A 25421-nucleotide genomic window follows, 5' to 3' on the forward strand; every position below is an offset into this window, starting at 1 on the left:
CACGGGCGGTCCCGCTCCGAGCCGGGGCGGGCCCGGCCGCCGCCGTGCGCCCCGTCGGGGGGGGCCGTGCCCGCAGCCCGGCCCGGCCCGGCTCCTCCCGAGGAGGCGGCGCCGTCCCGGGGCCGCGCTCGGCTCCGCAGCCCCGCGGGGCCGCCCGGCTCGGCCGCCCCGGTGAGTGCGCGGGGGTGCGGGGGGCACGGGGGAGTGGGGGGCGCCGGCTGCGGCTGTCGGGGGTGTCCGTCCGTCGGGGGTCCCGGTGCCCGGGGGTGGAGAGGGATGCGCGGGCAAGTCCCGCCACTGTTTCCCCAAGTCCCCACGTCCCCGGATCCTCGCGAGTGCCAAGTCCCTGTGTCCCCACGTCCCCGCGCCTCCTGGCATCGCCCGTCCCCGCCGCTCGCCCCGCGGGTGCCAGGCGGCACCGCCAGTCGCCGCGGGCACAAAGACATCGCTGTGCGGCGGGGACAGAGCCGGGAGAGAGCGGGGACACAGGTGGGGTGCGGGGGGCCGAGGAGGGGAGCAGGGGGTGGAGAAGGGGAGCACGGACAGAGCCGGAGACAGGGATGGAGAAGGGGTGCAGGACACGAAGGGGTGGTGCAGGGACTGGAGAAGGGGTGCAGGGATGGAGGAGGGGTGCAGGAGAAGGGGACATAAGGGAGAGGTGGGGGACAGGGTCTAAAGAAGGGGTGCAGGGTCCGGAGAAGAGGTGCAGGGCTGGTGGGGAGTCTGGGGTGGGTGCCCAGCTGGGTATGGGGGTCCCCGGGCTGGCAGCCCTCACTGCCCAGGGATGCTGAGTGGGGCTGGGCATGGGGAGGGGGTTTGGGGTTTCTTCCCGGCGCTGGAAGCCCAGCCCAGGAAATTCTTCCGGGCAGCCTCTCAAGCCCCTCTTTGTGCTCTTGGGATTTTTAACATTCCCGGCGGCTGAGGATGGGGTGCCCGGTGCCGGACGGGGTGCCCGGTTCCAGATGGGCTGCCCAGCTCTCCCAGGCTGTGGTGGGATGGGTGGGATGGGATCTGGTGTGGATTTAGGGGATGCGGCTGCCTATTCCCACCCATCCCATCGGAGCCAAGGGCTGCGCCGCTCACCGGGGTGCCATGGGGACCCCGTGCCACCCCCGGGGGATCCTCAGCGTCCCTTACCGGTGTGGATTTGCTGTGGGATGAAGGTCTGGGGCTGCTGTCCTCGCTGGGTGTCGGATCCTGCTGTGGTGAGCAGCAGAACCCGTCCCTCGCTGCCACATCCTCCCCTCCAAACCCCACTGGCTCGGCTCTGCCAGGCCACAGCGCTGGCCTTGCTGCCAAGGCGTCACCGATTTCCTGCCTTGCTCCAGCTCCTGGGAACGACCTTGGCTGTCTCAGCTGCACCGCCGGGTGCCTGGGACCCCCTGGCCCCGGGGGAGGAAGCCACCAGCCTTGGGGGACAAGAGGAAGCAGCGGTGGCTGGTGACACCCTGCGAGGACCTGGGTCCCCTCCCCGGAAGGAAAGCGCTGCCGGCGCTGGGGACCCTCAGGGTGCAGCGGGGACAGGGAGGCCCACGTTGTGTGGTCTGTGGGTAGGAGGAGGGGGGCTCCCCTCTGCCTCATCCCCTCGGCGCCCGGGATCGCTGACACCTCGCTCCTGCCCACCCAGAGCCGCCGCTGCCATGCCGGTGACAGTGACACTGCCCGGCCCGGCCCCGTGGGGCTTCCGCATCTCCGGCGGAAGAGATTTCGGGAAACCCATCACCGTCTCCAAGGTAGGAGCCCCCACGTGTCCCTCGGCCCGGGGAGGGCCGCCGGGGCTCCGGGCGGGCCGGGCTGCTCCGGGGAGCGGATCCTGTTTGCTGTCCTTGGGGGATCCTGCTCCGTGGGAACGGCCCACGGCGGGCGACGGCGGGCAGGGGGGGCTCCTGTGGCCCCTGGGCTGGGCTGGGCTGTGCCAAATTTCCGGGCGTTGTTTCCAAGGCCGTGGTCCCCTCCTGGCAGAGGGTCTGGTGCTGTTCTGGCAGGGCCCTGGAGATTCCAGCGGGTGGGAGCATCCCAGCAGGGTGGGGTTCAGGGGTGGGGGCTGCACGGGGGATGCTGCACTGCACGGGGGGGGGTCACCGGCCAGTCACTCCCATGTCCCCTTCTCCACGGAGGTGACGGAGCACGGGAAGGCGGCCACGGGTGACCTGCGGCCGGGGGATGTCATTGTCACCATCAATGGGGAGAGCACGGCTGAGATGCTCAACGTGGAGGCGCAGAACAAGATCAAGCAGAGCCCCGGGCAGCTCCGGCTGGAGGTGGAGAGGTGGGTGCTGGGGCAGCCCGGACACCTGGCCCTGGCTGCCAGCGGTGTCTGCACGCGGGCTGGGGTCCCCGGCCACGTGTGTGTCACTTGCTTCCCCACCCCCGGTGACTCTTGGGGCGGTGCCATCCCCGCGAGAGCCCGTCCCGGCTCTCTAATTAAGGAGTCGGGTGCTAACGAGGCCAAGGCAGCGCTGGCAGCCGTTACCTGGCCAACTGGTCCCAGTTGGGGACCCAGCTGCTGCCTCTCTGCGGCTCCCGGGGCTGCAGGGAAGGGTCACACCGTGCTGTGTGCACAGCGGTTTTGGGCTCCTGGGGCAGATCCCAAACCCTGCTGCTCTCCTTTGGCCCTCAGGTCCCCGGCGCCATCTCCCAGCCACACCAACGGGGACACCTCGCCGGAGAGGTTGGCCACGCGCTTCCAGGTGAGCCCCGGGCAGCCCCCGCACACCCCGGCCCCCCAGCCAGCGCTGGTGGCAGCTGCTGGTGTCACCCTCCCCTCCCCAGGACACGCTGTGGATGCGGAGTGAGAGCCAAAGTGCCCTGAGAACTCTCGATCCCAGCCTGGCATCCCTCACCCACCCGCCTGGCAGTGCCAGGTAAGGCTGCACTGGGCTGTGTGTGGGGCTGGGGGTGAGGAGGGGTCTGGGGCGGGCCAGGGACCCCCCTGATGTCTCCATTCTCTCCCCCAGCTCACAGCCCTTGGAGCAGGAGTTCACCTGTCCCAGCCTCTGCCAGGTGAGCAAGGAGCTGGGGGGCTGCAGGGGCCAGGCAGAGATGCTGGGGGGCCATTGGTACACCAAAACCCTTTGAACCCGAAAACCATCGCACTCTGAACCCCCAAACCATCCCCTTTTTAAGCCCCAAACCACCCTGCTTTTGAACCACCAAACCTTGCCCCTTTGCAATGCTAAACCTTCCCCCCTTGAGCCCCCAAACCACTTCACTCTGAGCCCCCAAACCACTCCCTCTGCACCCCCACGGCCACGTCACTGCCCAGCCCCGCTGTCCCTCCGGCTCCCCGTGGGTGCCGCCGGTGTCCCCTCCCCGCCGCGCTGGCAGCACCCGCGGCCCCGCGGGCACCGCCGCACCTGCCCAGGGATGTTTTGCTCCTCTTGGCAGCGGCGCCAGCCTGGGGAGGCCAAACCAGTTTGGGAAGGCCCAGCCCCGCTCCCGCCAGCCCGGGGCACTGGGGTGTTGGCCGGGCAGGGACCCGCGGCCCGGCGCACCCCCGCCGCGGTGGGACACCGGGAATGGGATCGGGATGCGCCGGCAGTGGGCTCGAGATGCCCGGGGGCTGGATGCTTCCTCCACCCCCGAGCTCAGTCCCAGGGTGCCCGCGGCTGCCCCATCCTCCCTGCGGGCAGCCGCTGGCTCCGGGCTTGGCGTCTCCCTCCTTTCCTCCCTCCCCGCTTTCTCTTTTTCTTGTTTTTCAAGCCCAAATTGGGAAGCGCCGCGGCCCCGAGCGCGGCCCTTCCCAGCTGCCTTTGGCCGCAGCCCCGGCCGCCCCTTGGCTCCTCCGGCCGCCCGCTCCCTCCTTCCTCCCCAGCTCCTTGTTTGCTTTGGTGCCGGCTCCGAAGGGTCCCTCCCTGTCCCTCAGGGTCCATCCCTGCCCCGGAGGGTCCCTCCCAGCTCCGCCACAGGGCTGGGGACATGAGGATGCCGTGCCCGGAGCCCCCAGCCAAGCCCCCGTGCTCCAGGGGCGGTGAGGGGATGGCTGCCCTTGGATCCATCCCACTCCTCCTCGCATCCCAGGCCGGGCTGGCGCTGGATGCTGCCAGGGATGAGGCCAAGCCCCGGCTCCTCCCGTGCCTAATTTTAGCTCATCCTTCGTGACCCCACGGAGCCTCGGCGCTGCCCCTTTCCTCTCCACGGGTCCAGGCAGGGGGTCCCGGTGCCCACCGCGGGGTCCCGCGGGGATTCATTCCCATCTGCGTGGCAGCTGCTCCCGGGAACATCGGCTTCCACTTATCCAGGGTTCCGCTTCCCAGCCTCGCCGGGGCCGCTAAGCAGGAGCAGATGGAGGGGAGGGGATGGGCGCAGGCGCTGGGTTATGGGGTGGGGGTGCTGCCCTGGCCCCTCTGGGGGGTCCCACTGACCCCAGCCTGGCTGGGAAGGAGAAGCAGCTGCCCCACGGAGCTTCCCTGCATCCCTCTGGAGACCTGGGCTTGGGGAAGGCTCCTGGGCCTGGTCCGGGCGTCCTTGGGGTGCCTGGGGGGAGAGGGAGGGTCTGTGGGCACCCTCAGGCCATTCTGGGGTGCTGCTGCAGCGCCCCACCCCAGCCCAGCCCCCCCCCCCAGGACATCCCTCACTTCTCCCCCTGGCAGGAGCGACGCCTGAGCCGCCAGAGCAGCTCCCAGGGACCCGTCCTGCCTCCACCCCCCCGCCCACCCTCACCGGAGCTCGGAGCCCCCCAAAACCCCTGGGCAACCCTCAGGGAGAGGCGCCTCTCCTCCCCCTCTCCCAGCACCTGCCACAGGTACGGAGCGGGCTGGGGGCTGTGGGGAGGGGGACCCCGCGGCAGGGAAGCCCCCAGCCCCATGTCCCCACGCCGGTTTGTCACCCATGGGTGCTGAGGGAGCCCGTGGAAAGGGTTAACTCACCTGTAGGCAGGTGGGGCCATGGGAGGGCCGGGCAGGCTGGGGCAGCTCCCAGGGTGGAGGGAGCAGGTGGAGGACAGGCTGTGGGGTGCAGCCGGGTGGATCCTGGAATCCGGGTGCTGGGATCCCCCCCCCAAAATCTCCCCTCGGGCTGCGCCCCGCAGCCAGGGCTCGGAGCCGGCCATGAGGCGCTTGGAGGAGGACTCGGAGGTCTACAAGATGCTGCAGGAGAACCGGGAGCTGCGGGCGGCCCCGCGGCAATCCAGCACCTTCCGCCTGCTCCAGGAGGCTCTGGAGGATGAGGAAGGAGGTGAGGGGGGCACGGAGGGCGGTGGGAGGTCTGGCACGGGGGTTGCAGGACCCTGATGGCCTCGTGTCCCCCCCAGGAGGCCCCGCAGCCCCCTTCCCCAGCCGGCTCTCGGCCGGTGCCCGCAAGCCCGTGGCCGGGGTGCAGAAGCTGCACGTCTGTGAGAAGTGCGGGAGCAGCATCGCGTGAGTGGGGCTGGGGGCCTGGGGGGGGGGGGGTCCCGGGGCCGGGTCCGCCCCTGCCATCCCTCCTGGCAAAGCCAAAAAGGGGCTGCTCTCAAGTGCGGGGGTGGCCCGGGGCAGGATCTGTCCCTGACATTGCTCCCGGCGGGGATAAAATAATCCTGGATGTGGGTGGGGCAGGTCCCGGGGCAGAATCCACCCCAGCTGTCACTGCCGGAGGGGTTAAAATGGGGCTGATTATGGGGTGGGAATGGGGCTGGGGGCCCGGGGGCCCCAGGGCAGAATCCATCCTTGCCATTGCTCCTTCAGGGTGAAAACGGGGGCGGTCCTGGGGTGTGAGGGGGGCCAGGACAGGATCCATCCCTGGCATCGCTCCAGGGCCGCGATGGGGCTGAGCCCGGGTGGGAGGGGAGCCCGGGGACGCACGGAGTGGCTCGGCTGACCCCCTGTCCCCACACCCCCAGGACACAGGCGGTGCGGATCCAGGACGGCCGCTACCGGCACCCGTCCTGCTACACCTGCGCCGACTGCGGCCTCAGCCTGAAGATGCGCGGCCACTTCTGGGTGGGGGACGAGCTGTTCTGCGAGAAACACGCCCGCCTGCGCTACCAGGGACCCCCGGGGGGGCCCGTGCCCCGCCCCGTGTCCCCCCGCTCCTGAGCCCCGGCCACCGGCGCCGCGCGGTGGGGTCACCCCAGCATCCCCCGTGCCCCCAGGGCTGTCCCACCCCACTGCGGTAGGGCTGGGCTGGGGGGCTGAGGTCGCTGCCAGGCTGGGGATGGATGGGATTTGCGGGGGGGGATGTGGTGCAGCCGCCCCCTTTGTGGGTGTGTGTGATGAGCTGGGTGAGTTCTCAGCCTGGGGACATTGGGGGTGGGGGTCGCTTGAGCACTTGGGTACCGGAGGGGGGCTGGCACGGCTTGTGCACTGACTGCAAAGGGCTTCTCCGAGGAATTAAAGCAGATTCTCTTTAAATATAATATATATTTGCTCCACTGCCGTGTCTGCTCTGTGCCGGCACCCCAGGGCAGGGGGAAGGAGGGTTCTACCCCAAACATGGGGTGCGGACAGGGACCCCCCAGACCCCTCAGCCCCCCTGCCTGCACCCGGGGTGGGGGTCCTGATGCTCCGGTGCCGCTCCTTGTCCTGCTCCCGGGAAGGTCAGGGCTGCCCGCAGGGCTGGACGGCCCCTCCCTGCTCCCGGCCTCCCTGGGAGGTGTCCGGGTTTATTGGGGGCTGTTGGCCGAGGCCTTTGTCCTGCTCCAGGTGCTCTTATCGCCGCTCCCCGCCCTCCGTGCCCGCGTGCACGGAGATGGCTTTGCTGTTATCTGGGCTTTGCTGTTATCAGCGGCCTGGGAGAGACCTGTCCCTTGCCCTGCCCCTCTGCAGCAGGGACAGCCGGGACCCCGCGCTCCGCTCCTGCCTGGGGTCTCACCGGGGTCTGTCTGGGGTGTGCCACAGCCTCCCGTGAGCCCCGGGCTCGGTCATGGACCTCTCACCATCGAACTCCCAATTAATCATCCCAGAGCAGCTGGGGCTGCCCCCGGATCCCTGGAAGTGTCCAAGGCCAGGTCGGACGGGGCTGGGAGCAGCCTGGGATGGTGGAACGTGCCCATGGCAGGGGTGACACTGGGTGGGCTTTAAGGTCCCTTCCCAACCCAACCATTCCGCGGCTCTGTGACACCCGGGGAGGGATGATGATGATGATGATGGTCCTGCCCTTCTCCTGCCCTCTCCACACGGGACAAAGAGGAATAAACGCTTTGAGCCCTCCTGGGATAACACAGCTGGGGCTGGGGGCTGCCCGGGCAGGGGGCGGCCCCCCCACCCCCGCCCCGCCCCGGGGCTGTGCCGCCCCCCGGCCCTGCCCCATAAAGCAGCGGAGGAGCAGCCCCCGCCCTCCCTGCCCGGCTCCCGGTGCTCCCTGCCCGGCTCCCGGCTCCCCGTTCCCTATTCCCGGTTTTACCCCCTCGCTCCCGGTACATCCCGAGGATGCTGCGCCGCCGCGGAGCCTTCACGGTGCAGCCACTCCGTGGTGACCTCGGTGAGTCGGTGGCCCCTGCGGCTGTGGGGCCCTCCCCGCGTCTGGCCTGGGCTGGGGGTTCCCTCGGGGTCTCCAGCCTGCCAGGATCATGCTGGAGGGGATCCTCAGGGATCTCTGCTTTGAGGTGTCTGTGCTGGAGAGGGAACCTGGGGTCCCTGGAACCCTAATTTGTGTTTGTGCTTGAGAAGGAACCTGGGGGTTCACTACAACGCCCAATTTGTGCTAAAGGGGGTTCCTGGAGCCCTGGTTTTCATCCCACTCTCTGCTGGGAGGGGCCCAGGCTACCGGCAGCGCTGGGAATTCAGGTTTTCCCTTCCCATGTTTGGGCTGATGGGCCGGTGCCTGTCCCCAAATGCGGTGTGGGGGTCCCCAAACCCCAGGGCTCATTTCCGTGTGTGCCACAGCTCCGGCTGTGCCGGGACCCCTCCAGCAGCAGCGTCTGGGGACTGAGCTGCCAACGCGGGGGGCACCCCCAGGAGGAGCTGATGGGGACCCCCCACACCCCTTCTCGCCCTGCCGGTGCCCCCCACGCCGGTGGGGCTCCGGTGACGCCCCCGTGGTGGCGGGAGAAGCGGCCCCTTGGCACGTGGGGACCTGGAGCCTGTGGAATTGCAGCGTGTGGGATTGCACTGGGATGCTGGCAGCAGCCACGGAGCTGCGGTGGAGGGGCTGCCCCCCGGAATTCCTGGGATTCAATCCTGCTGGGGCGGACGGGCTGCTCCCCGGCATTGCTGGGATTCAATCCCACTGAAGGGCCGGATTGTCCCGGGGCTGGCCGCGACTTCCCGGCTCCCCTCGGCCTCTGCAGCCCCCGAGGGATGCACGGTGAGTGGTGTGGCTGCAGGAGGGGCAGGAATTTGGGAGCACGGGGAGCCCCGGCCGGTGAATTCAGCCCACGCTGGAGCCGTGAGTTTTCTGGAGTTCGGAGGGATGCAGGCGGCACCTGGCTGCCTGCCGGCGCCCAAACAACCCTCTCGCCTTCCCAGCTGGGGTGGGAAGGGAGTCCTTAACCACTGGCCCAGCCAGTATCGCCGATCCCAAACCCTGCGAGGAACCAGTTGGGAACCGGTCCTGTAATGAGGTGCCTCTGGATACAGGGCCCGTCGCCGGCTGGGGTGGCTATAAAAGGGAGCGCCGGGACGCGCGCCCGGCACTCGGCTCTGGCTCTCGGCGATGTGGGGTGGCTCCCGCGCCGTCTGGAAGAGGAGGTTCAGCTGCTGTGAGTGCGTTCGAGGGGGGGGTCAAGCCCCCGAGCGGGGCTTTGGGGGTGGGCAGCCCGCAGGAGGTGCCAAAGCTCCGCTGCCGCCTCCCTGAGCCCGCGGCCTGGCTGGGAAGGGAGTGCTGGGCAAGGAATGCCGAGACCTTGCCATGGATGCACCACAATCCCACCTGGAGCTGCGGGGTGCTGGGGGGCACATCCCGGCTGGCGATGCCACCCATCCTATGGAGACAAGTGTGAGGAGCTGGTGGTCCCTGGAGCCATCCCAGATCCGGGATCCCACGGCCGTGCTGTGTCCTGGGGTGCTGGCACCGTGCTGGAGTGGGATACAGGAAAAAACCGGCTCAAAAGCCCTGCCCAGGTCAGGGTGGGGGCCGTGGGTGTCCCCCCAGCAGATCAGCTTGGGAGGAGGAGGATGGTGGAGGCCGGGGCTGTGTTTTTGGGGAGTAGCAACAACACACTGGAGTTGTGGGAGAGTATTCCCAGCTGCTGGGCAGGGGGCAGAGCAGCCTTGGGCACGGCTGGAGCTGCTGTAGGGGGCTCGGGGGGCTTTGGAGGGGTGGCGGGCACTCAGTTTTCTGCCCAAGGACCCCCCAGTTGAGCCCACCCGTCCTCCCTTCCCCCGCAGATGGTCCCTGGGAGTCGGCCGAGAGCTGCATCGTGCGCACCTCCGCCAGCGTCTACCGCCGGCTGCAGGACAGCCCGCGGCAGCCCCCGCGGGGAATGAGCACCCGGGGATCGCCCCCGCAGCCCCCCAGCAGCCCCCCGGCCGGCGGGAGGTTCCTCAAGTCCGAGTCCGAGGATTCCGGCGTGGAGATGGCCAGCAACGAGCACTCGCCCTCCACCCCGCTGGGCTCCGAGAGCAGCTTCTCCCTGGACGGCTTCCCGGCGGAGAAGCCCCCCGGAGAGGAGGAGCCCCCCCGGACACCCCGGAGCCGCTCGGCCAGCAGGAGGCTGCTGCAGGCAGCGCAGCGGAGCAGGAGGCAGCGCTGCCCGCGCCAGCTCAGCCGGCGCAGCGCCAGCGCCGCCGACCTGGCAGAGCCCCCGCGGGACCCCGAGGAGACCGAGGGGGCGGCGGCGGCTGCGGCTGCGGCGGCTCGGCCGCCTGGGGACCCCCAGGTGTCGGGGCAGGGGCTGCGCTACCTGGAGCACGTGTGCCAGATGCTGGAGCGCCTGGCGCGGCTGCAGCAGGACAACCGCGCCCTCCGGCAGCAGGCGGCCGGAGCCCGCTGCGCCCGCCCGGCCACCCTGGTGAGGGCCAGGAGGAGGGGGATTCGAGGGGAGGGGAGGGGGGTGTGGGGGTCCCAGCTCACACCCTGCCTGTCCTCTCCTCGCCCGCAGCCCAGCCGGCAGCCTCCGAGGCAGGATTTGGGCAGGTGGAGGGCTGAGGGGTTCCGGCCGCGCTCCTGCTCGGACAGCCAGGCGCCAGGTGAGCGGGGTGGGCTGGGGAATGATGGCACCTGGAGCCAGCTGAGCGCCGGGGGATGCGGGAATGGCAGCAGCGGTGCTGCCGTGGGGCGGGATGGCGCCAGGTGAGGAGGGGGCAGCATGTGGGATGGCAGCACGATGCTCCCCCGGCCCTCAGGCTTGACCAGCTTTGTTCCCCCCTCGCAGCAGCCGAGCCTGGGCCGTGCCGGAGGCTCTGGGGACACTCGGTCAGCTCCCCCAGCCTGCTGGACCCCTCCGAGGGCGGGGCGGGTGTCCCGGCACCGGACAAGGTACAGCCGGGGGGGCGTCGGGGAGTGGCGGGGTCCCCCCTCGGGTCCCCCCCGCTGACCCCCGCCTCTCCCGGCAGGACGGGCGCTCGCACTGGGGCCGGGTGAAGGTGCTGCTCACCCGCCTGACCCGCCGCTCCCTGCGGGGTGGCCGGTGCAGGTAGGACCGCCACACCTGGATGGAGGAACTGCGTCACACCTCACCCTATGACGTCACGCCAGCCCGGGGCCGGCCCCCGGCGTGGCGCACCCCCTTCACCTCTTTTTGTTTCCCCCAATAAAGTCTTTTTGCTGATAAACAGGCTGCTCTTAGCGAGGTGCTTGCTGGCGCGCCGTGACGTCACACCCCTAACCCCGGCGTGACGTCACGCGAGGGCGCGTCACCGCCGCATCACTTCCGACGGCTTTTCCGCCCCTTTTGTCCCACCGGGCCCGGAGCCACGGACGGTCCAAGCGGCTCCCGAGCCCCCCTCCCCTGGGTCTCCCCCGAGCCCCCTCCCCGCCCAGCCCGGGGCAGGCTCCGGAGGGGTCCCGCTGCCTGGGGGTGGGGGAGTCCCGCTGCCTGGCTCCCTCCCCCCAAACCTCCCCCCGGGCTGCTCCGCGGGGGTTTGGTGGGGAGGGGGCGCCGGGGGTCCCCGCCATGGCGGGGATGATGCTCCCGGGAGCATCGCTGCTTTCTCGGGGGGGGCCCCCCAGTTTGGGGTGTAGAGGAGGAGGGTGAGCAGGGGATTCGATGCTGTTTTGGCGCTGCTGGAGCCCCTCCTGGTGTCACCAGCTCTGCGCGGGACGGGCCGGTGCCGCAGGTGAGGAAGATGCTGCCCCGAGCCCCGGCCCGGCGCTCTCCCATCAGGTATCCCGTTATCTCTCCCTTTCCCCCCCTTTCCTGCCGATTTCCTACCGTCACTTGGAGTTTTTTTCCTTCCCAGCGGTGAATCCCGCAGCGCCTCCCGGCACCCGGCCGCCCTGGGGACATCCCTGGAACTGCAGCGTCCTGCATCCCACCGCTCCTCCCCGGGAACCGTGAGTGCTCGTCCCCGCCGTGTCCACCCTCATGGCAGGGCCTGGGGGGACAGGGGGTCCCTGGCAGCGCCCCCCGGCTGGGTCACAGCCTGATCGGGGGTGCTGAAGGGTTTTTGGAGCACAGCTGGAGGGGGTGTGTGTGTTTTATCCTTGTCCCCCCGCTTTCCAACATCAAACCCCTTCCCATCTGCCCCCCTCTGCTCTCCTGAGCCCCCCGGGGTGAGGAGCAATGGGGAAGGGCTCGAGGAGGTGGGGGAAGGACCCGGCTGGGTGTTCCCAGTGCGGGCTGGGGGTCTGGGCACCCCCTCTCCTGCTGCCCCTCTGCCACCTCCATCTTCCCCCTCACCCGGGACCCCGGCTGAATCCCAGTGGCTGATCCCAGGGAAATTGCTGAGGCTGGTCCAGGGGATGCTGATTCTCCTTCCAGGGCCCAGGTGAGGAGGAGGAGGGAGGTCTGAGCCTCTCTGTCCCAACCCAGCACCCCTGAAGCACCTGGAGCAAGGTGAAGCTCCCGAGCACCTGACAAGGAAAATCAAGGTGTGGATCCAGATGTGCGCTGGTGTTGGAAGGCCTGGACAGGGTTAATTCATCCCATTTGTGAGGAAAGTCCTTGGGATGGGTGGTGGGCTGGCATCTGCTAAACCTGTCCTGAGGGGATTTGGGGAGGAAGGGGGACAGTCGGGATTGCTGCAATGCCACCAGAATTCCTGGTGGGGAGGAAAAAGGAGGAAGATTTGCTCATCAGCAGGGAATGCTCCCCATGCTGGGATGGCTCCACTGCCACTCAGGGATCCTCTTGGGGATCCTTCCCTTCCCTCTGCTCCTGGAGGGAGCTGAGTGCTGATGAACCTCACCCAGGGGTGCCTCAGCCACCGAGGCTGAGCACATTCCTCGTCGTAGAGTGAGTTTTCCCTTCCTGCCAGCTCTCCCTATTAACGCTGGGATCTTGTGGGTGGTGCAAAACCCGGTAATTATCCACTTTTTACTATAAAAGATGGAATTCTCCTCCCCAACCACTGCGGAGAGTAGGCAGAGTGAATCCCTGGGAACGCCTGGGTTTAAGTTTCCATGGGTGACATCCCTCTCCTGAGGAGCTGATGGCAGGGAGCAGGAGCTGGGATTTGTGGATGCTCTGAGTGCAGGAGAGGTGGGATGCTGGGGACGAGGTGGCCAGGGAGGTCTGGTTGTGCCACACAAGGTGACAGTGACGTAGACAAAGCCACCAGGTGGGTTCAGGTGAGCCCAGGGGGGCTTGAGTCTGGGCAGGAATCCAGGCCACAGAGGGATCTTTGCCCATTTGGGAGCCACAGCGAGGTCTGCAGGGCTCAGATCCCGTGGGGGAGCGTGTCCCTTGCTCAGGCTCACGGGCTCTGTGCGTGGCAGTTCAATACATATATAAATATCTATATTCTGTATATTTAGCATCCCTGCTCTGGGTAACCGTGGCAACTGGGTTTATTTTGCTTAAACCTGGCCTGGCATGTGATGTGGTTGGGAAGGAACAGCCAAGGAGAGAGGGAGGGATGAGGTTCTCCATGCTGGGAGCTGGGGAGGAGCCTTGCACAGGATGCTCTTGGGGGGACCTCGCTGTGTCCCTGCACTGGGGACAGCCACCAGCATTCTCACAGCTCTGTTCCATCCCCTTTGTACCAGCTGGGAAGGGAAGGTTTGGTTTGAGGGGTTCCATCCCCATTTCCTGCTGGGCTTCCCAGGACACCCCTGAGCGCCGTTCCCTGTCTCGTGCAGGTTTGCCAGACCCAGGTCCTGGAGGGAAGAGGTGGTGATGGTTTCCCTGGTGTCTGGAGCCGTGTGCCCTCACCTGGAGCAGCGGGAGCCTCGTGCCACCCCAAGGCAGAGAAGGGATGTCATCATCTCCACCAGAACCTCACCAGGGTGGGCTTCCAACCCCTTATCCCAAGCAGCACCTGCTCACCCCAGGCATCCTCTTATCCTTAAAGGCGCCAGCTCAGGCCGAAATTGCCTCTGTTGTACTGGAAAACTCCATTCCTCGTGCTCTGAGGCCGTTTCCTCCCCGCGCCTCCACGGGGGGATGCTCAATCCCAGTTTTCCCTGTCAGAGACACCCCCAAGCCCCCCGTGTCCCCCCTGCAGTGGCGGCCGGGCGGCGGCAGAGGGCGACAGCGGCCCGGCGGTGACAGCGACACCGACACGGCCCCGGCGGTGGCACCGACACGGCCCCGGCCGCGCCGCGCCGCCGAAAACTTTATTGGGGACAAGCCACCGAGTCCCTGCGGCCCTTCCCCGCACACCGAGGGGGGGGCTGAAGCCCCCCAGTTTTCCACAGGTTTGCTCCTGGCTGGGTTGTCTCCCTTAGGGATGTCCCCACCTGTCCCTGCTCTGGGGTCCCCTGTCCCCACCCTGCACCCCCCAGCTCTGGGGCACAGGCTCTTTGTAGCATTCTTGGGAAAAGAGGGATGGATGCTCGCCACGGGAAGCATCACCCTCTCCCTGTACCTCAAAAAATGGGATTTGAGTGATTTTACTCTCCCCTGAGGGGACCACTGGGCTACTAAGGCACAAAATGAGGGGAAGGAGTGGGGGGGGTCTCACCCTCTGGGCTCTGAGGGTGCAAAGGGGGGCTGGAACTTGGGCAAATCCTGCACCCCCCATCCTAATCCCCATCTTCATCCGAGCGGGATCACTCCCTTTCCTGCTCCTCCACACCCTAAAATTTAAGGCAAAAACTCGTTCGTGGACTGACGAAGACGATGCAGAGCCACGGGGTGTCGGGAGCAGCTCCAGCCCCACGAGTCCATCCCTGGGAGGGGAGCTGGGGTGCAGGGGGGGGGATCCCCATCCCCTCCCCAGCCCCAGCCTGGCCTCAGTCGTCGGCCACGATGGAGAGCGCCCGGAGCTCGCTGAGCTTGGCGTCGTTCTCCCGCTCCCGCTGCTCATCGCTCAGCCCGGGCCGGTCGATCTGCGCCGTCAGGTCCCCAAAAATCTTGTGCATCTCCGTGTAGTAGACAACCTGTTGGATACAGGGGGATTGGGGAGGGAGGGGAATTGGGGGGGGGTCTCCTCCCCAGCCCACACCCCCTCCCGCGGGTGCCCTCGGCAGCCCCTCGCCGCGGCGTTGGTGTCTAAAATAGCTCCCTCCCACGTGGCCATGCCACCCCCTCGGATTATTACAACTCAACACATTTTAATAACACGCTGCCCTTCTCCGCTCGCTTCCCATCTGGGAGCCGCGCGTGCGGGGCCGCCACCGGCACCGCCACCCTCCCGCAGCCGCCTCGTCCCCCGGTTTGTCACCGGTGCCACCGGCACGAGCTGCCTGCCCACGCTGCCCGGTGGGCACGGGGCGGGCAGGGCGAGGGGCTCGGCGGGCTCGGCGAGGGGGCACGCCCGGCAGCGCCGTGCCCCGTGCGGAGCACGGCGAGGAGGAGGAGGAGGGGTGTGTTAATAACGTGCTAATTAGCACCGCCAATTATCTCCGGCAGCGAGCAGCGCTTGCCGGCGCGGGAGCCCGTGGGTCAGCGCAGGCAGATGGCAGCGGGGTGGCTCCAGCGGGGACAGGGGGGCTCCCAGCCCTGCCTGGGAGACCCTCGGGGCTGTGGGACCACCCCCCCGCGGTGTCGTGGGACCAGGGGCACTGTGGGACCCTCGGTGCTGAGGGACCCCCAGCCCTGCCTGTGGGAGCCCCAGCGCTGGGGGTGCCCAGCCCTGACTGTGGGACCCTCAGAGCTGAGGGACCCCCAGTGCTGCCTGTGAGACCCCCGGAATTACAGAACCTCTGGGTACCACAGAGCCCCTTGCACTGCAGGACCCCCGGGTGCCACAGGCCCCCCAGACCCTCCTGTGGGACCCCTGGCACTGCAGGACCCCTGGTGCTGTGCCGGGTGTGGGGTCCTGTCCTGGATATCCCCCCACATCCCTCAGGGAGGGATTGGGGAGCGCAGCCCCCCCCCAGGGTGGGCAATGCCAACGCTGTCCCCATTTCCCAGAAGGGCCCCAGCATCTCCAGCAGCACCGGTGCTGAGACATCCACGGTCTCCATGGAGACCAGCTCCCCTAATCCTGCTCAAAACGATGCTGATTTTGGGCAGGCCCGAGGGGGCATCGTGGGGCCCCCCATTCCAGTGCTGGCTGCCTGAGCCCCCCTTCCCAGGCCTGTCCATGCTGGGGGCCCGGGGGCTGCTCCGTGCCCGGGGCTCCCCACGCAGCGGTGCGGGCTGAGTCACAGCAATGCTCATTTACACAGTGACTAACGAACCCCACACAGGGCTGAGCTGGCAGGGGCCCCCCAAAATCCCTGCACGCCCCCCAAAGCACAACCCCACAGCTGGGTCACCCCGAACATCCTCTGAACCCCCCCTGCCAGCAAGAGATGCCGAAAACACCCAAAATCCTCTGGCAATGCCACGGGTGAGCAGGGATCTGGGGGCACGGGTGCCAAGCGGGGTGCCAGAGCCCTGGAGCAGCCCTGCATGTCCCTTGTCCCCAGCCTGGGGTCAGCTGGAATCTGCTCAGTCACATATGGCCAAGTGGCACTGCCAATTCCAGCACAGAAAAAGCTGAATTGTTGGGGTGGCAGGCCCGGAGGCAGATGCTGCCCCCAGGATTGCTCCCCAAAAATTTGGGGATATTTTTCCCTCAGGATTGGTCCCAGGATTGTCCTCCAGGACTGCTCTCAGGATTGTTCCCCAGGATTTGGGGACAATTGTTCCCCAGGACTGGCTCCAGAATTGCCCCCCCAACAGGATCCAAAAATCCCTGAGGATTCCTCCAGGATTGCGCTCTAGGATTTTCCTCAGGATCGTTCCCCAGGATTTTCCTCAGGATTGTTCCCAGGACTGTCCCCCAGGATTGTCCCCCAGCATCCACACTGCACTGAATGGGCAGAGCAGAGCGAGTTCCTTGGTGCTGCTCCCCCTCCACCCACATCCCGCAGCCACCGAGGGGACACCTCATGTCCCCAGGGCCTGGTGGGTGTCCTTGGGGACACCTCATGTCCCCAGGGGCTGGTGGGTGTTCCTGGGGACACCTCATGTTCCCAGGGCCCGCTGGGTGTCCCTGGAGGTGCTGCTCTCCCCAGCAGGCCCCAGTGCAGAACCAGCTGGCACCATCTGGACACTGCTGTGCCTCGCCAGCTGAGTCTCCTGAGCTTCATCAACAAAATCCCACTGGCATCAATCCCCCCATGATTTCTCCTGTTGAAACAGGAGTGAAAACCCTCGCAGGGAGGGGATGCACCCCAGACTGGTGACAGTGACAGGGGGCAGCCAGCTCACCCTGCCCTACCTGCTCCCGCCAGCCCAGTACTTTTCCAGCTATGGATGCCATATGCTCCCATCCCATCAAATCCCAGCTCCAACTCGCCTTTGAGCCTGAGCCAACGGCCCCAAGTCCACCTGTCTTGAACTAATTCTGTTTGGGGACGCCGTGTTCCGTGGATTTTCTATAGATCCTGGCCACAATGGCCCAGCAGCCGCTTGTTTGGGGCAGCCCTACCCAGAACAAACCCAGGGGCGCTGCCAGGGCTGGGCTCCCCCAGCCCACAGCACCATCCCTGCCTGCCAGCCCCATCTTTCCCCCCCATTCCATTCAAATCCAGAGGAATCTCATGTTTTCTAGCTGGAAAATAAAGCACAAAGCGGGAAGGAAGTGCTGTTCACGCCTCACACCAGCGACAGCTCCAAAATCTCCCCCTTTCATCTCCATGTGGCCACTTCAAAGCCCCCAGCCAGGGAAATATTTGCCTCCCTTGGCTTGGCCCAAGCCCGTGGGTGGAGAGAAGAATTTGGTGTTGAATGTTACAGCCCTGCGAGCTCGGGACATGTCCCGGCGTCAGGAGACACCCAGCCCTGGGAGCACAGCCAGGCTGTGCCATGGGAACTCGCCCGCCCGCCCGGGCAGGAGCCTTGGGAGGGTCTCCTTGGGTCACAGCCATGGAGGTGCTTGGGAGCAGGGTCCTTCCCCTTCCCCGAGAGGCAGCTGGTCCCTTCCCAGCTCATCGTGGCACTGGATGGTGTCACTGTCACGCAATTTGTCTTGCTTTAACTCCCGGCTTCCTCCAGGGCCGAAAAATAAGGAAAATTACATGGTTTTGCCTTTGGATGGTGGGTTTGACCCGGGGAGAAACAACCCCAAAATTACAGCACCCTGCATGGGGCCAGCTGATCCCAGTCCCAGCCCATCCAGCCCTTTCCTTGTGGGATTCACCTCCAGCCTCATCCCACTCCTAAAGAGGTACCTGCAGAAAAGGCTGAAAATAGAAATGACATCGAGGAACACGACCCCCCCCCCAGCTGCTCATCAGCTCAGGGAGGGAAAGCTGGGCAGTATTCCCATGCCAGCTCTCGCCTGGGATGGGGATGCTCCTGCCTGCCCTTCCCAGCCAGGTGCCTGCAGGTGAGCAGTGCCGAGCTGACTCAGGGCTCTGGCTGCTATTCCTGGCTCGCCACTGACTCATTACCTTGGGCAAATCACATCCCTTTTCCATGTTATTTCAGCCACTTCAGTGGGAAAAGGCTGCGCAGAGCTCCCGAGTCAGGGGGGCACGGCACAGATATTCCAAGCTCTCCTCCCAGCATCCCTCCCCAGGGATGGAAGGATGCAGCCAGTGCCAGGAAGGAAGAGGGATGCAGCTCCCATGGAGGCTGGCAGGGAGGGAGGGATGTGAGGAGCTGCATCCATCTGGGACCAGCTTTAAGTCCGGCCTACGGGAGATGCATCAGCTTTGTTGTGACGCTGCCTTTTTGGGTGTTAAAAACGGGATTTCGCTCGGTTTTCCCTACAAATTCCTCACCTGAAGAGAGGCAGGGCAGATAGACGGGAAAGAAAGCTGAGGATTCCCAAGGAAGAAGAGGGATGTGGATGGAGAGTCTCACAAACAGCCCCAGCAGTGACACCCTGCTGCTCCCCGCTTGCATCTCTGGGCGCTCCGAGCACACCTATCCCAACGTCCTCCTCGCCCCAAATTCCTTGGGAATTGGGACACAAACGGAGCGAGAAGCCAGAGAGGCAAAGCTGAGGAAACTCACGGATCACAAACCCCAGAGAGGGCAGAGAAAATTCAGGTTTCAAGGTCTCATCCACGGAGAGGGTCCGCAGGGGGAAAGGGCCAGCAAGACTCTGCGGTGGCTCCGGGAATTGTGGTTATTCCGGGCTGGAACAGGGAGCCCCGCGCCCGATTGCTAAGGGAACAGCAGGAACAGCATCCCCAGCACCCACCCTGCGGCGCAGGGAGCATCGGCACCATCTGGTAGGTGAATCAGCCTGCAGACAACTCGCTGGCAGCTCCGCAGAGAGGCCCCCCCAAGTCGGAGGTGAGATGGAACACGTGCTCCCGGCACCTCCCGGCGGCCCCCCCGCAGCGCACCTGGGTCCCTGCGGCGGCTCCCGGCCCCAAAACGCCGCAGGAGAACGCCCACGGCGCGGGCAGCGCCCGGTTCCGCCCTCCTCCCGGAGCTGGACCGCCCCGGGAGCCGCGGCACGGGGTGCCAGAGGTTCTCAAAGCTTGGTGAGATCCCAACCCTGCCCCTCTGCAGCCTAAGGGAAAGGGCAAAGGGAGAAGGGAGGAGGAGGAGTGGCAGCACGTTCCCGAAGGAAGCTGGAGGATGGAAATGAAAGCTGGTGGTTATTCAGGGCACCTCTTCCTGCAGATCTTTGGTGTGGAGATGTCCCAGGAGCCACAAGATGAGCCCAAACACCTCAAACCTAATCAAGCCCTGAGCTCAGGACTCCAAATTCAAGGAGATGGCATTCCCAGGTGGATAAAGCCATGGAATTCCAGTGGATAAAGCACAGGCAGGGCTGGAACTGTGGGACAGGACACGACACAGGCACCAGGAAGGGACAAGGCCTCACCTGTGCCCGGACCAGTGACTCAAAGCTGGGTTTGAAGTAATCGATGCGGCTGCTGTAGAATTTGGGCATCTCCTCCAGGAGCTGCTTGTTCTTGGCTTCAAAGTCCTCCTTCACCGGGCGCAGCTCCTCCCGGGCCTGCGGAGGGACACGGAGGGGTCACACTCCAGGGACAAGGCATGGAGGCCACCCCAGGACAATGGGGTGCTCTGCTTGGTTGGGGGGATGAACAGTGACCAGCCTGGTGGGACCCATGGGATCATCCAAGGGAATCTGGTGGGATCCACGGGACCATTGAATGGACACTGGTGGGATCCAAGTGACCATTCAATGGACCCTGGTGGGACTCAAGTGACCATTCAATGGACCCTGGTGGGATCCAAGTGACCATCCAGTGGGACGTGGTGGGATCCAAGTGACCATTCAATGGACCCTGGTGGGACTCAAGTGACCATTCATTGGGACACTGGTGGGATCCAAGTGACCATTCAATGGACCCTGGTGGGACTCAAGTGACCATTCAATGGACCCTGGTGGGACTCAAGTGACCATTCAATGGACCCTGGTGGGATCCAAGTGACCATTCAATGGACCCTGGTGGGACTCAAGTGACCATTCATTGGGACACTGGTGGGATCCACGTGACCATTCAATGGACCCTGGTGGGACTCAAGTGACCATTCAATGGACCCTGGTGGGATCCAAGTGACCATCCAGTGGGACGTGGTGGGATCCACGTGACCATTCAATGGACCCTGGTGGGATCCAAGTGACCATTCAATGGACCCTGGTGGGACTCAAGTGACCATTCAATGGTCCCTGGTGGGATCCAAGTGACCATTCAATGGACCCTGGTGGGACTCAAGTGACCAATTAATAGAACCTGGTGGGACTCAAGTGACCAGTTAATAGAACCTGGTGAGACTCAAGTGACCATTCAATGGTCCCTGGTGAGACTCAAGTGACCATTCAATGGTCCCTGGTGAGACTCAAGTGACCATTCAATGGTCCCTGGTGGGACTCAAGTGACCATTCAATGGTCCCTGGTGGGACTCAAGTGACCATTCAATGGACCCTGGTGGGACTCAAGTGACCTCTCAATGGAACTGGTGGGGCCCAAGTGAGCAGTTAATGGATCCTGATGGGACCACCCAACGGACCCATGCTCTGACCCTGGAAAGCCACAGGACACCCAGAGAGGCTGTGCCTTCTCTCCTTCAGAAAAACACAGACAAAACCCATTCTCAGAGCTCAGTCGGGCTGGAGAACATCCCTGGCCACATCCACGTCCCCTCACCCTGCGATTCCCAGGAGCGTCGCTCCAGGATCCTGCCCCCACCGTCACCGTGACCTTCAGCTCAGTGCATCCAACTGGCTCCTTTAAACAGAGCGTGGGGAGAACGGGAAATGTCTCCGGGATGGTGTGGAAAAGGGCAGGAGGGGGTGGGCTGTGAAATATTAGACAGTTCAAGTCTGCCACTTAATCCCGGTGCCATTCCGACGGGAGGGGGAGCGGGAGAGCCTGGCCCGGCCGCGGCGCCGGCCCTGGGGACAGGGACAGGGTGCCAGGGGCATATCAGGGACTGGGCTCCAGGCTGGGAAGGCCTGGAATCATCTCAGCAAAGAAGCAAATGCATCATCTGCCATGAGGCTGGGAGAGTTGAAACTCCCAGGACAGAGTTCATGGGGAAAACTTCCAGGATGGATTTCATGGGGGGAAAATCTCCCAGGATGGAGTTCATGGGGGGAATTCTCGGGAGGAAGTTCATGGAGAAAAACTCCTGGGATGGAGCTCATGGGGAAAACTTCCAGGATGGATTTCATGGGGGGGAAATCCCAGGATGGATTTCATGGGGAAAACTCCAAGGATGGAGTTCATGGAGAAAAACTCCTGGGATGGAGTTCATGGGGGAAAACTCCTGGGATGGAGTTCATGGGGGAAAATTCCTGGGATGGAGTTCATGGGGAAATTCCCAGGATGGAGTTCATGGGGGAAAACTCCTGGGATGGAACTCATGGGGAGAAAATTCCAGGATGGAGCTCATGGGGAAAACTCCTGGGATGGAGTTCATGGGGAAATTCCCAGGATAGAGTTCATGGGGGAAAACTCCTGGGGGAAAACTTCTGGGATGGAGTTCATGGGGAGAAAATCCCAGGATGGAGTTCATGGGGGGAAAACTCTTGGGATGGAGTTCATGGGGAAACTCCAAGGATGGACTTCACAGGGGGCAGAAGAGCAGAAAACCTGGAGCAAACAATGGATGTAAATTTGCAGCTCAATAATTTAAAACAACTGGATGAGATGAGGCCCTTTCCCATCAAATCCAGACCCTCTGGATACCCCAGGTTCAGGATTGCTCAAGGCTCCCTCTCACAGGTGTTTAAAGTCCGTTTTGGTGGGGGGGAATTAGATAAAAAGTTCATTAAGAGGAAAAATATATGAAATAACTAAACCCTGCTTAATCACCGGGACAAAAGAATTCCCATTTTTCCAGCCCCAGCTTTAGTCTTTGAGGCTGAGCAAAATAAGCTGCTTACTGTTAAACCAGAGGTGTCTTTTGTTCAGGCTGTTATTTAACACAAAACTTCATTTTGGGGGGGAAATTCATCAGAAAAACACATTTTCTTTGACTCTAAGAATCAATTGTTCCTGGGAGGATCAAGCCACGTGCTGCTGGAGCGACAGATTTTGGGGAAAAACACTGGGGAAGATTTGATTTAAAAAAAAAAAAAAAAAAAAAAAAAAACCAACACCCAAAACCAACAAACTCATCACGATTTCGCTAAAATTCGGGAGAGAGCAAAAAGAATCTGGCAAAACTTCCTGTTAACCAATTACTGCAATTTTCCAAGACGAATTTTTTTGGGGGAACAGGTGGCAAACATAAAGCTGGGAAATGCTCTGATCTGTTCCCTTCCCCATCCAGCTGCTCGCTCAGACGCGGAGGTCGGGGGGAACCCCCCCTGTGCCTCGACCTCAGCGCTGGCTCCGAGCTCCCCAACAGCTCCCGATTCCATTTTCTCTTGGAAAAAAAAAAAAAATTCCTTTTCTCTTAGAAAAAACAGCTCCTTCCCTTCACCGAGCACTCAAAACCAGCGTTGTGCTGTCAAAAATGTGATTTTTACACGGATAAAAGACATCCTCCCAAAATGTTCTGTTCACGGCACGGATGCCAGATAGGAGGGAAAAGCTTTTCCTGATTTTTCCCAGGAATGCTGCCGGGATTTGTGGCTCTGGGGACACTTCAATACCTGGTGCAGCTTGGCCAGGACGGGGCCAGTTCTCTCTTTTTCCTCATATTTTTCCACCTTGGATTGCAGGCGTTTGTAATCCTGGAGCGTCTGCTCCCGGCGCTTCACGGCCATGTTCAAGCTCGGGAAAACGCTGCTAAACCTGGGAAAAAAAAAAAAAAAAAGATGGGAAAGGTTTGGGATGGGATAATTCAGGTGGATGAAACATCCAAGGAAATTGTGGAGCGCCCTGGTCCAGCAGGAAGTTCCCTGTGTGTGATTTTTCCAAGCCAAACCCACCCAGAACTCGGAATATTCTTAATTAATGTCGTGTTTCCCCAATTCCTGGTTGGAAAGGAAAAAAAAAAGAGGTAGAGAAGCTGAAATAAAAGTCCAGGAAAAAGAAATGATGAGTGCGAAAGAAATATTAAGTGCAGATTAAATTTTAAATGAATACAGTTAATTTGCAGTTAATAATTAAATATTAATGGGGTTTTTTTGCAGATTTTTTTTCCTGTTTGGATATTATTTTTTGCTTTCTTTTTTGTTAGTTTTTTGGTTAATTTTTTGCTCTTTTTGGTCAATTTTTTGCTTTTTTTGGGTTAATTTTTTTGCTTTTTCTGATTAATTTTTTGTTCTTTTTCCGGCAAATTTTTGCTCTTTTTGGGTCACAAACCCAGCTGAAGAGGAACCCTGAGCCCTCCCCAGAAGGATTCACAGCATCCAACAATTTACCCAGGCGATGGGAAAGATTCCTATTATTAAAATGTGTTACAAATTGAGGAAACATGAACATCTGATGGAGAATATTTTTGAATGCGACAGAAAAGGGAAAAGCAAGAACTGGAACGTTGCTCCTGCCTCTTAATTCTACAAAATCAAATTATCCCAGGGGATACCAGGGCTGTGGGTTGGGATCAAATAGGTGATGCTCCCTCTGGAGATAATAATTTAATATTCATAAATTCCAGGGTGATTTTGGGGGGGGTTGAGGCCAGGGATTGGTGGTGAAAAATTTGTTTGAGCAGCCTGGTGATGGATTAAAATCCACGAGGGAACAAACAGCTTTGCCACCTCTTAAAATGGAAAAAAAAAATATAAATATATAAATAGAAATCCAACTTGGGGGGCCATTAGCCAAAAGAAAAGACACAAATGTCACTTGATGGGTGTCATTGGCTTCGGATGTGACCTAAATCCACGGTTCAAGTGGGACCAGGGTGTTCCCAGCCACTCCAGCCCTATTAAAATCCCATTTTCCACTCACTCTGGAGGGTGCTGATGGGCTGGACCAGTGGGTGCTGAGAGAAAACTTTCATCCCTGAGCCTCAGTTTGCAAAGGGCAAACGCCAGGAGCAGGGAAAAATGGGAATTTTTGTATTCCGGGAGTTTGTGTGGAGCATCCCTGGGCGAGAGGCTGATCTGGGGATGTGATCCTTCAATCCTGCACATCCTGGCACAGAACAAACCCATATTATATAAATAAATATAAATATATATATATCCCATGATGTTCTCCCTCTGTTGCAACAGATTGGTGGATGAGGAACAACCTGGAAAAGTCATCAGGGAGCTGCTCCAGCTGCCCGGAGCGGATCAGATGCTCTGCCCTGACATTCCTTTTTATGGGCACCATCCCACACCATCCCATTATATTTAAATGGGAGCCATGTCCTGGATGCAGCAGGCTCCAGGCACGGCCTCACCAGCTCCTGAGCTGCTAAAATCTCTCCTACCTCTTTGTAAATTCCAAAAATCCCCCGGGAGAAGGGTTAGGGAAACGGGGATGGATGGAGGAAGGGGCGGCCAGGTTGAGAGGTCTCATGGGATACTGGTTTGGGTTCGTAGAATCAGGGAATGGTTTGGGTTGGAAAGGACCTTCAGGACACTCCAGTTGGGTCAGAGACACCTTCCACTGGCCCAGGAGGCTCCAAGCCCACTCCAGCCTGGCCTGGAGCAATTCCAGGGATGTTTTTATGCCAGGTCTCCTCACTATGGGATGCCCTTTCCCAGTGTGGCACGGTCGCAGCTCAAGGTAGGAATTTCTCCCAATTATTAATGATGGGAAGGAGGATCCCATCAGCCCAGAAGTTTTCCTGGTTTAATTCATGTTTTGTCCCTGCTGGGGGAGGTTTGGGAAGGACACAAAACCTAAAGCAGGGAATAAACACCATGGGGATGAGCTGAGCTGCTCCTCCACAGTGGGAATCCAGGCATGGCAATGCCAGAAGAGATTCCAGGCTGGAGGCTGGGGAATCCTCCCTTCCCTGCTGTGCACCAAGCCCTGAGCACGGCCACCACATCCAGCAAATCTTGGAAAACCCTTCCTGAGATGTCCCCAAGCCACTGAGCCTCATGCTGGCACCCAAACCCAGCTGTTAGTGGTGTTTCCCTGGCCTTTCCCTGGCACTTCCCAGGGCTCCTGCCTGAACAGAGCCACGGGACTCCAACAAAATCACACACAGCCACTTCCACCCCCAATCCCGCTCCACAGGCAAGAGCCAACCCTTCCCCTCGGAAAAAACAGCGAGGGAAGGCTCACAAGATGATCAGCAGCACAGTTTCCATTTACTTTGAAGTTAAATCTGGGTTTAAAAAAAAAAAAAAAAAGGCTCGATTTAGATTTTTTTTCCTCCCCCTTTTTTATTCCCGGTATCGACTCAGTGCAATTTCTCAACCCGTAATGGAAGGACACTGTGCTCAGGCAGAGCTTTAAAAAATATCTACAGGGCTGGATCTGAAGAGGCTGGAACTGTGTAGGCACAGCAGCTCCTGTCTCACAAGGCCTTTTAATGCATAGATTATACGCTGCATTTCCGAGAGCTCCCCGGAGCCGCAGCCGTGCCCGGCTCCGAGCGTCCCGAGCCACTGGGAATCGTGGAATCCCACACTGCCCTGGGTGGGAAGGGACCTTGGATCACCTCGTTCCACCCCCAGCCATGGGCAGGATGCTTTCCACTGTCCCAGGGTGCTCCAAGCCCCGTCCAAGCTGGCCTTGAGTACTTCCAGGGA

General features: G+C 62.3%; 3 protein-coding genes and 1 long non-coding RNA gene across 9 annotated transcripts in view; 3 read left to right on the forward strand and 1 right to left on the reverse strand.

The window, feature by feature from the left end:
- Window positions 1-94: 94 nt before the first annotated feature.
- PDLIM2 (PDZ and LIM domain 2) lies at window positions 95-6330 on the forward strand. Of its 5 annotated transcripts, none has more exons than XM_053966686.1 (10): window positions 95-171; window positions 1628-1733; window positions 2118-2269; window positions 2621-2690; window positions 2773-2864; window positions 2958-3003; window positions 4593-4744; window positions 5030-5175; window positions 5252-5357; window positions 5819-6330. In XM_053966686.1, the coding sequence occupies exons 2-10, from the start codon at window positions 1641-1643 to the stop codon at window positions 6012-6014; spliced, it is 1053 nt and encodes a 350-aa protein (XP_053822661.1). In that variant the 5' UTR covers window positions 95-171; window positions 1628-1640; the 3' UTR covers window positions 6015-6330. The 5 variants fall into 5 exon arrangements, with proteins under 5 accessions (XP_053822661.1, XP_053822662.1, XP_053822663.1 ...); XM_053966687.1 differs by lacking the exon at window positions 95-171 and adding an exon at window positions 254-489; XM_053966688.1 differs by lacking the exon at window positions 95-171 and adding an exon at window positions 821-1205.
- Window positions 6331-7331: 1001 nt separating this feature from the next.
- On the forward strand, window positions 7332-10628 carry C28H8orf58 (chromosome 28 C8orf58 homolog). The gene is made up of 5 exons (XM_053966689.1): window positions 7332-7398; window positions 9246-9868; window positions 9959-10046; window positions 10232-10335; window positions 10413-10628. The coding sequence occupies exons 1-5, from the start codon at window positions 7347-7349 to the stop codon at window positions 10494-10496; spliced, it is 951 nt and encodes a 316-aa protein (XP_053822664.1). The 5' UTR covers window positions 7332-7346; the 3' UTR covers window positions 10497-10628.
- A 114-nt stretch (window positions 10629-10742) lies between these two features.
- On the forward strand, window positions 10743-13332 carry LOC128801057 (uncharacterized). The gene is made up of 4 exons (XR_008435124.1): window positions 10743-11182; window positions 11259-11352; window positions 11780-11889; window positions 13099-13332. It is a non-coding gene; the product is annotated as an uncharacterized LOC128801057 (long non-coding RNA).
- Window positions 13333-13504: 172 nt separating this feature from the next.
- BIN3 (bridging integrator 3) overlaps window positions 13505-25421 on the reverse strand; it is a 47003-nt gene continuing 35086 nt past the window's right edge. For both annotated transcript variants that reach the window (XM_053966691.1, XM_053966692.1), the window contains exons 7-9: window positions 22431-22572; window positions 19182-19316; window positions 13505-14340 (exon numbers count right to left, since the gene is read on the reverse strand). In XM_053966691.1, coding sequence (XP_053822666.1) covers window positions 14194-14340; window positions 19182-19316; window positions 22431-22572 — 424 coding nt within the window. In that variant the 3' untranslated portion in view covers window positions 13505-14193. The remainder of the gene's footprint in view (window positions 14341-19181; window positions 19317-22430; window positions 22573-25421) is intronic.

The sequence above is a fragment of the Vidua chalybeata genome, chromosome 28, assembly GCF_026979565.1.
Source record: "Vidua chalybeata isolate OUT-0048 chromosome 28, bVidCha1 merged haplotype, whole genome shotgun sequence".
In the NCBI taxonomy this organism is placed as follows: domain Eukaryota; kingdom Metazoa; phylum Chordata; class Aves; order Passeriformes; family Viduidae; genus Vidua; species Vidua chalybeata.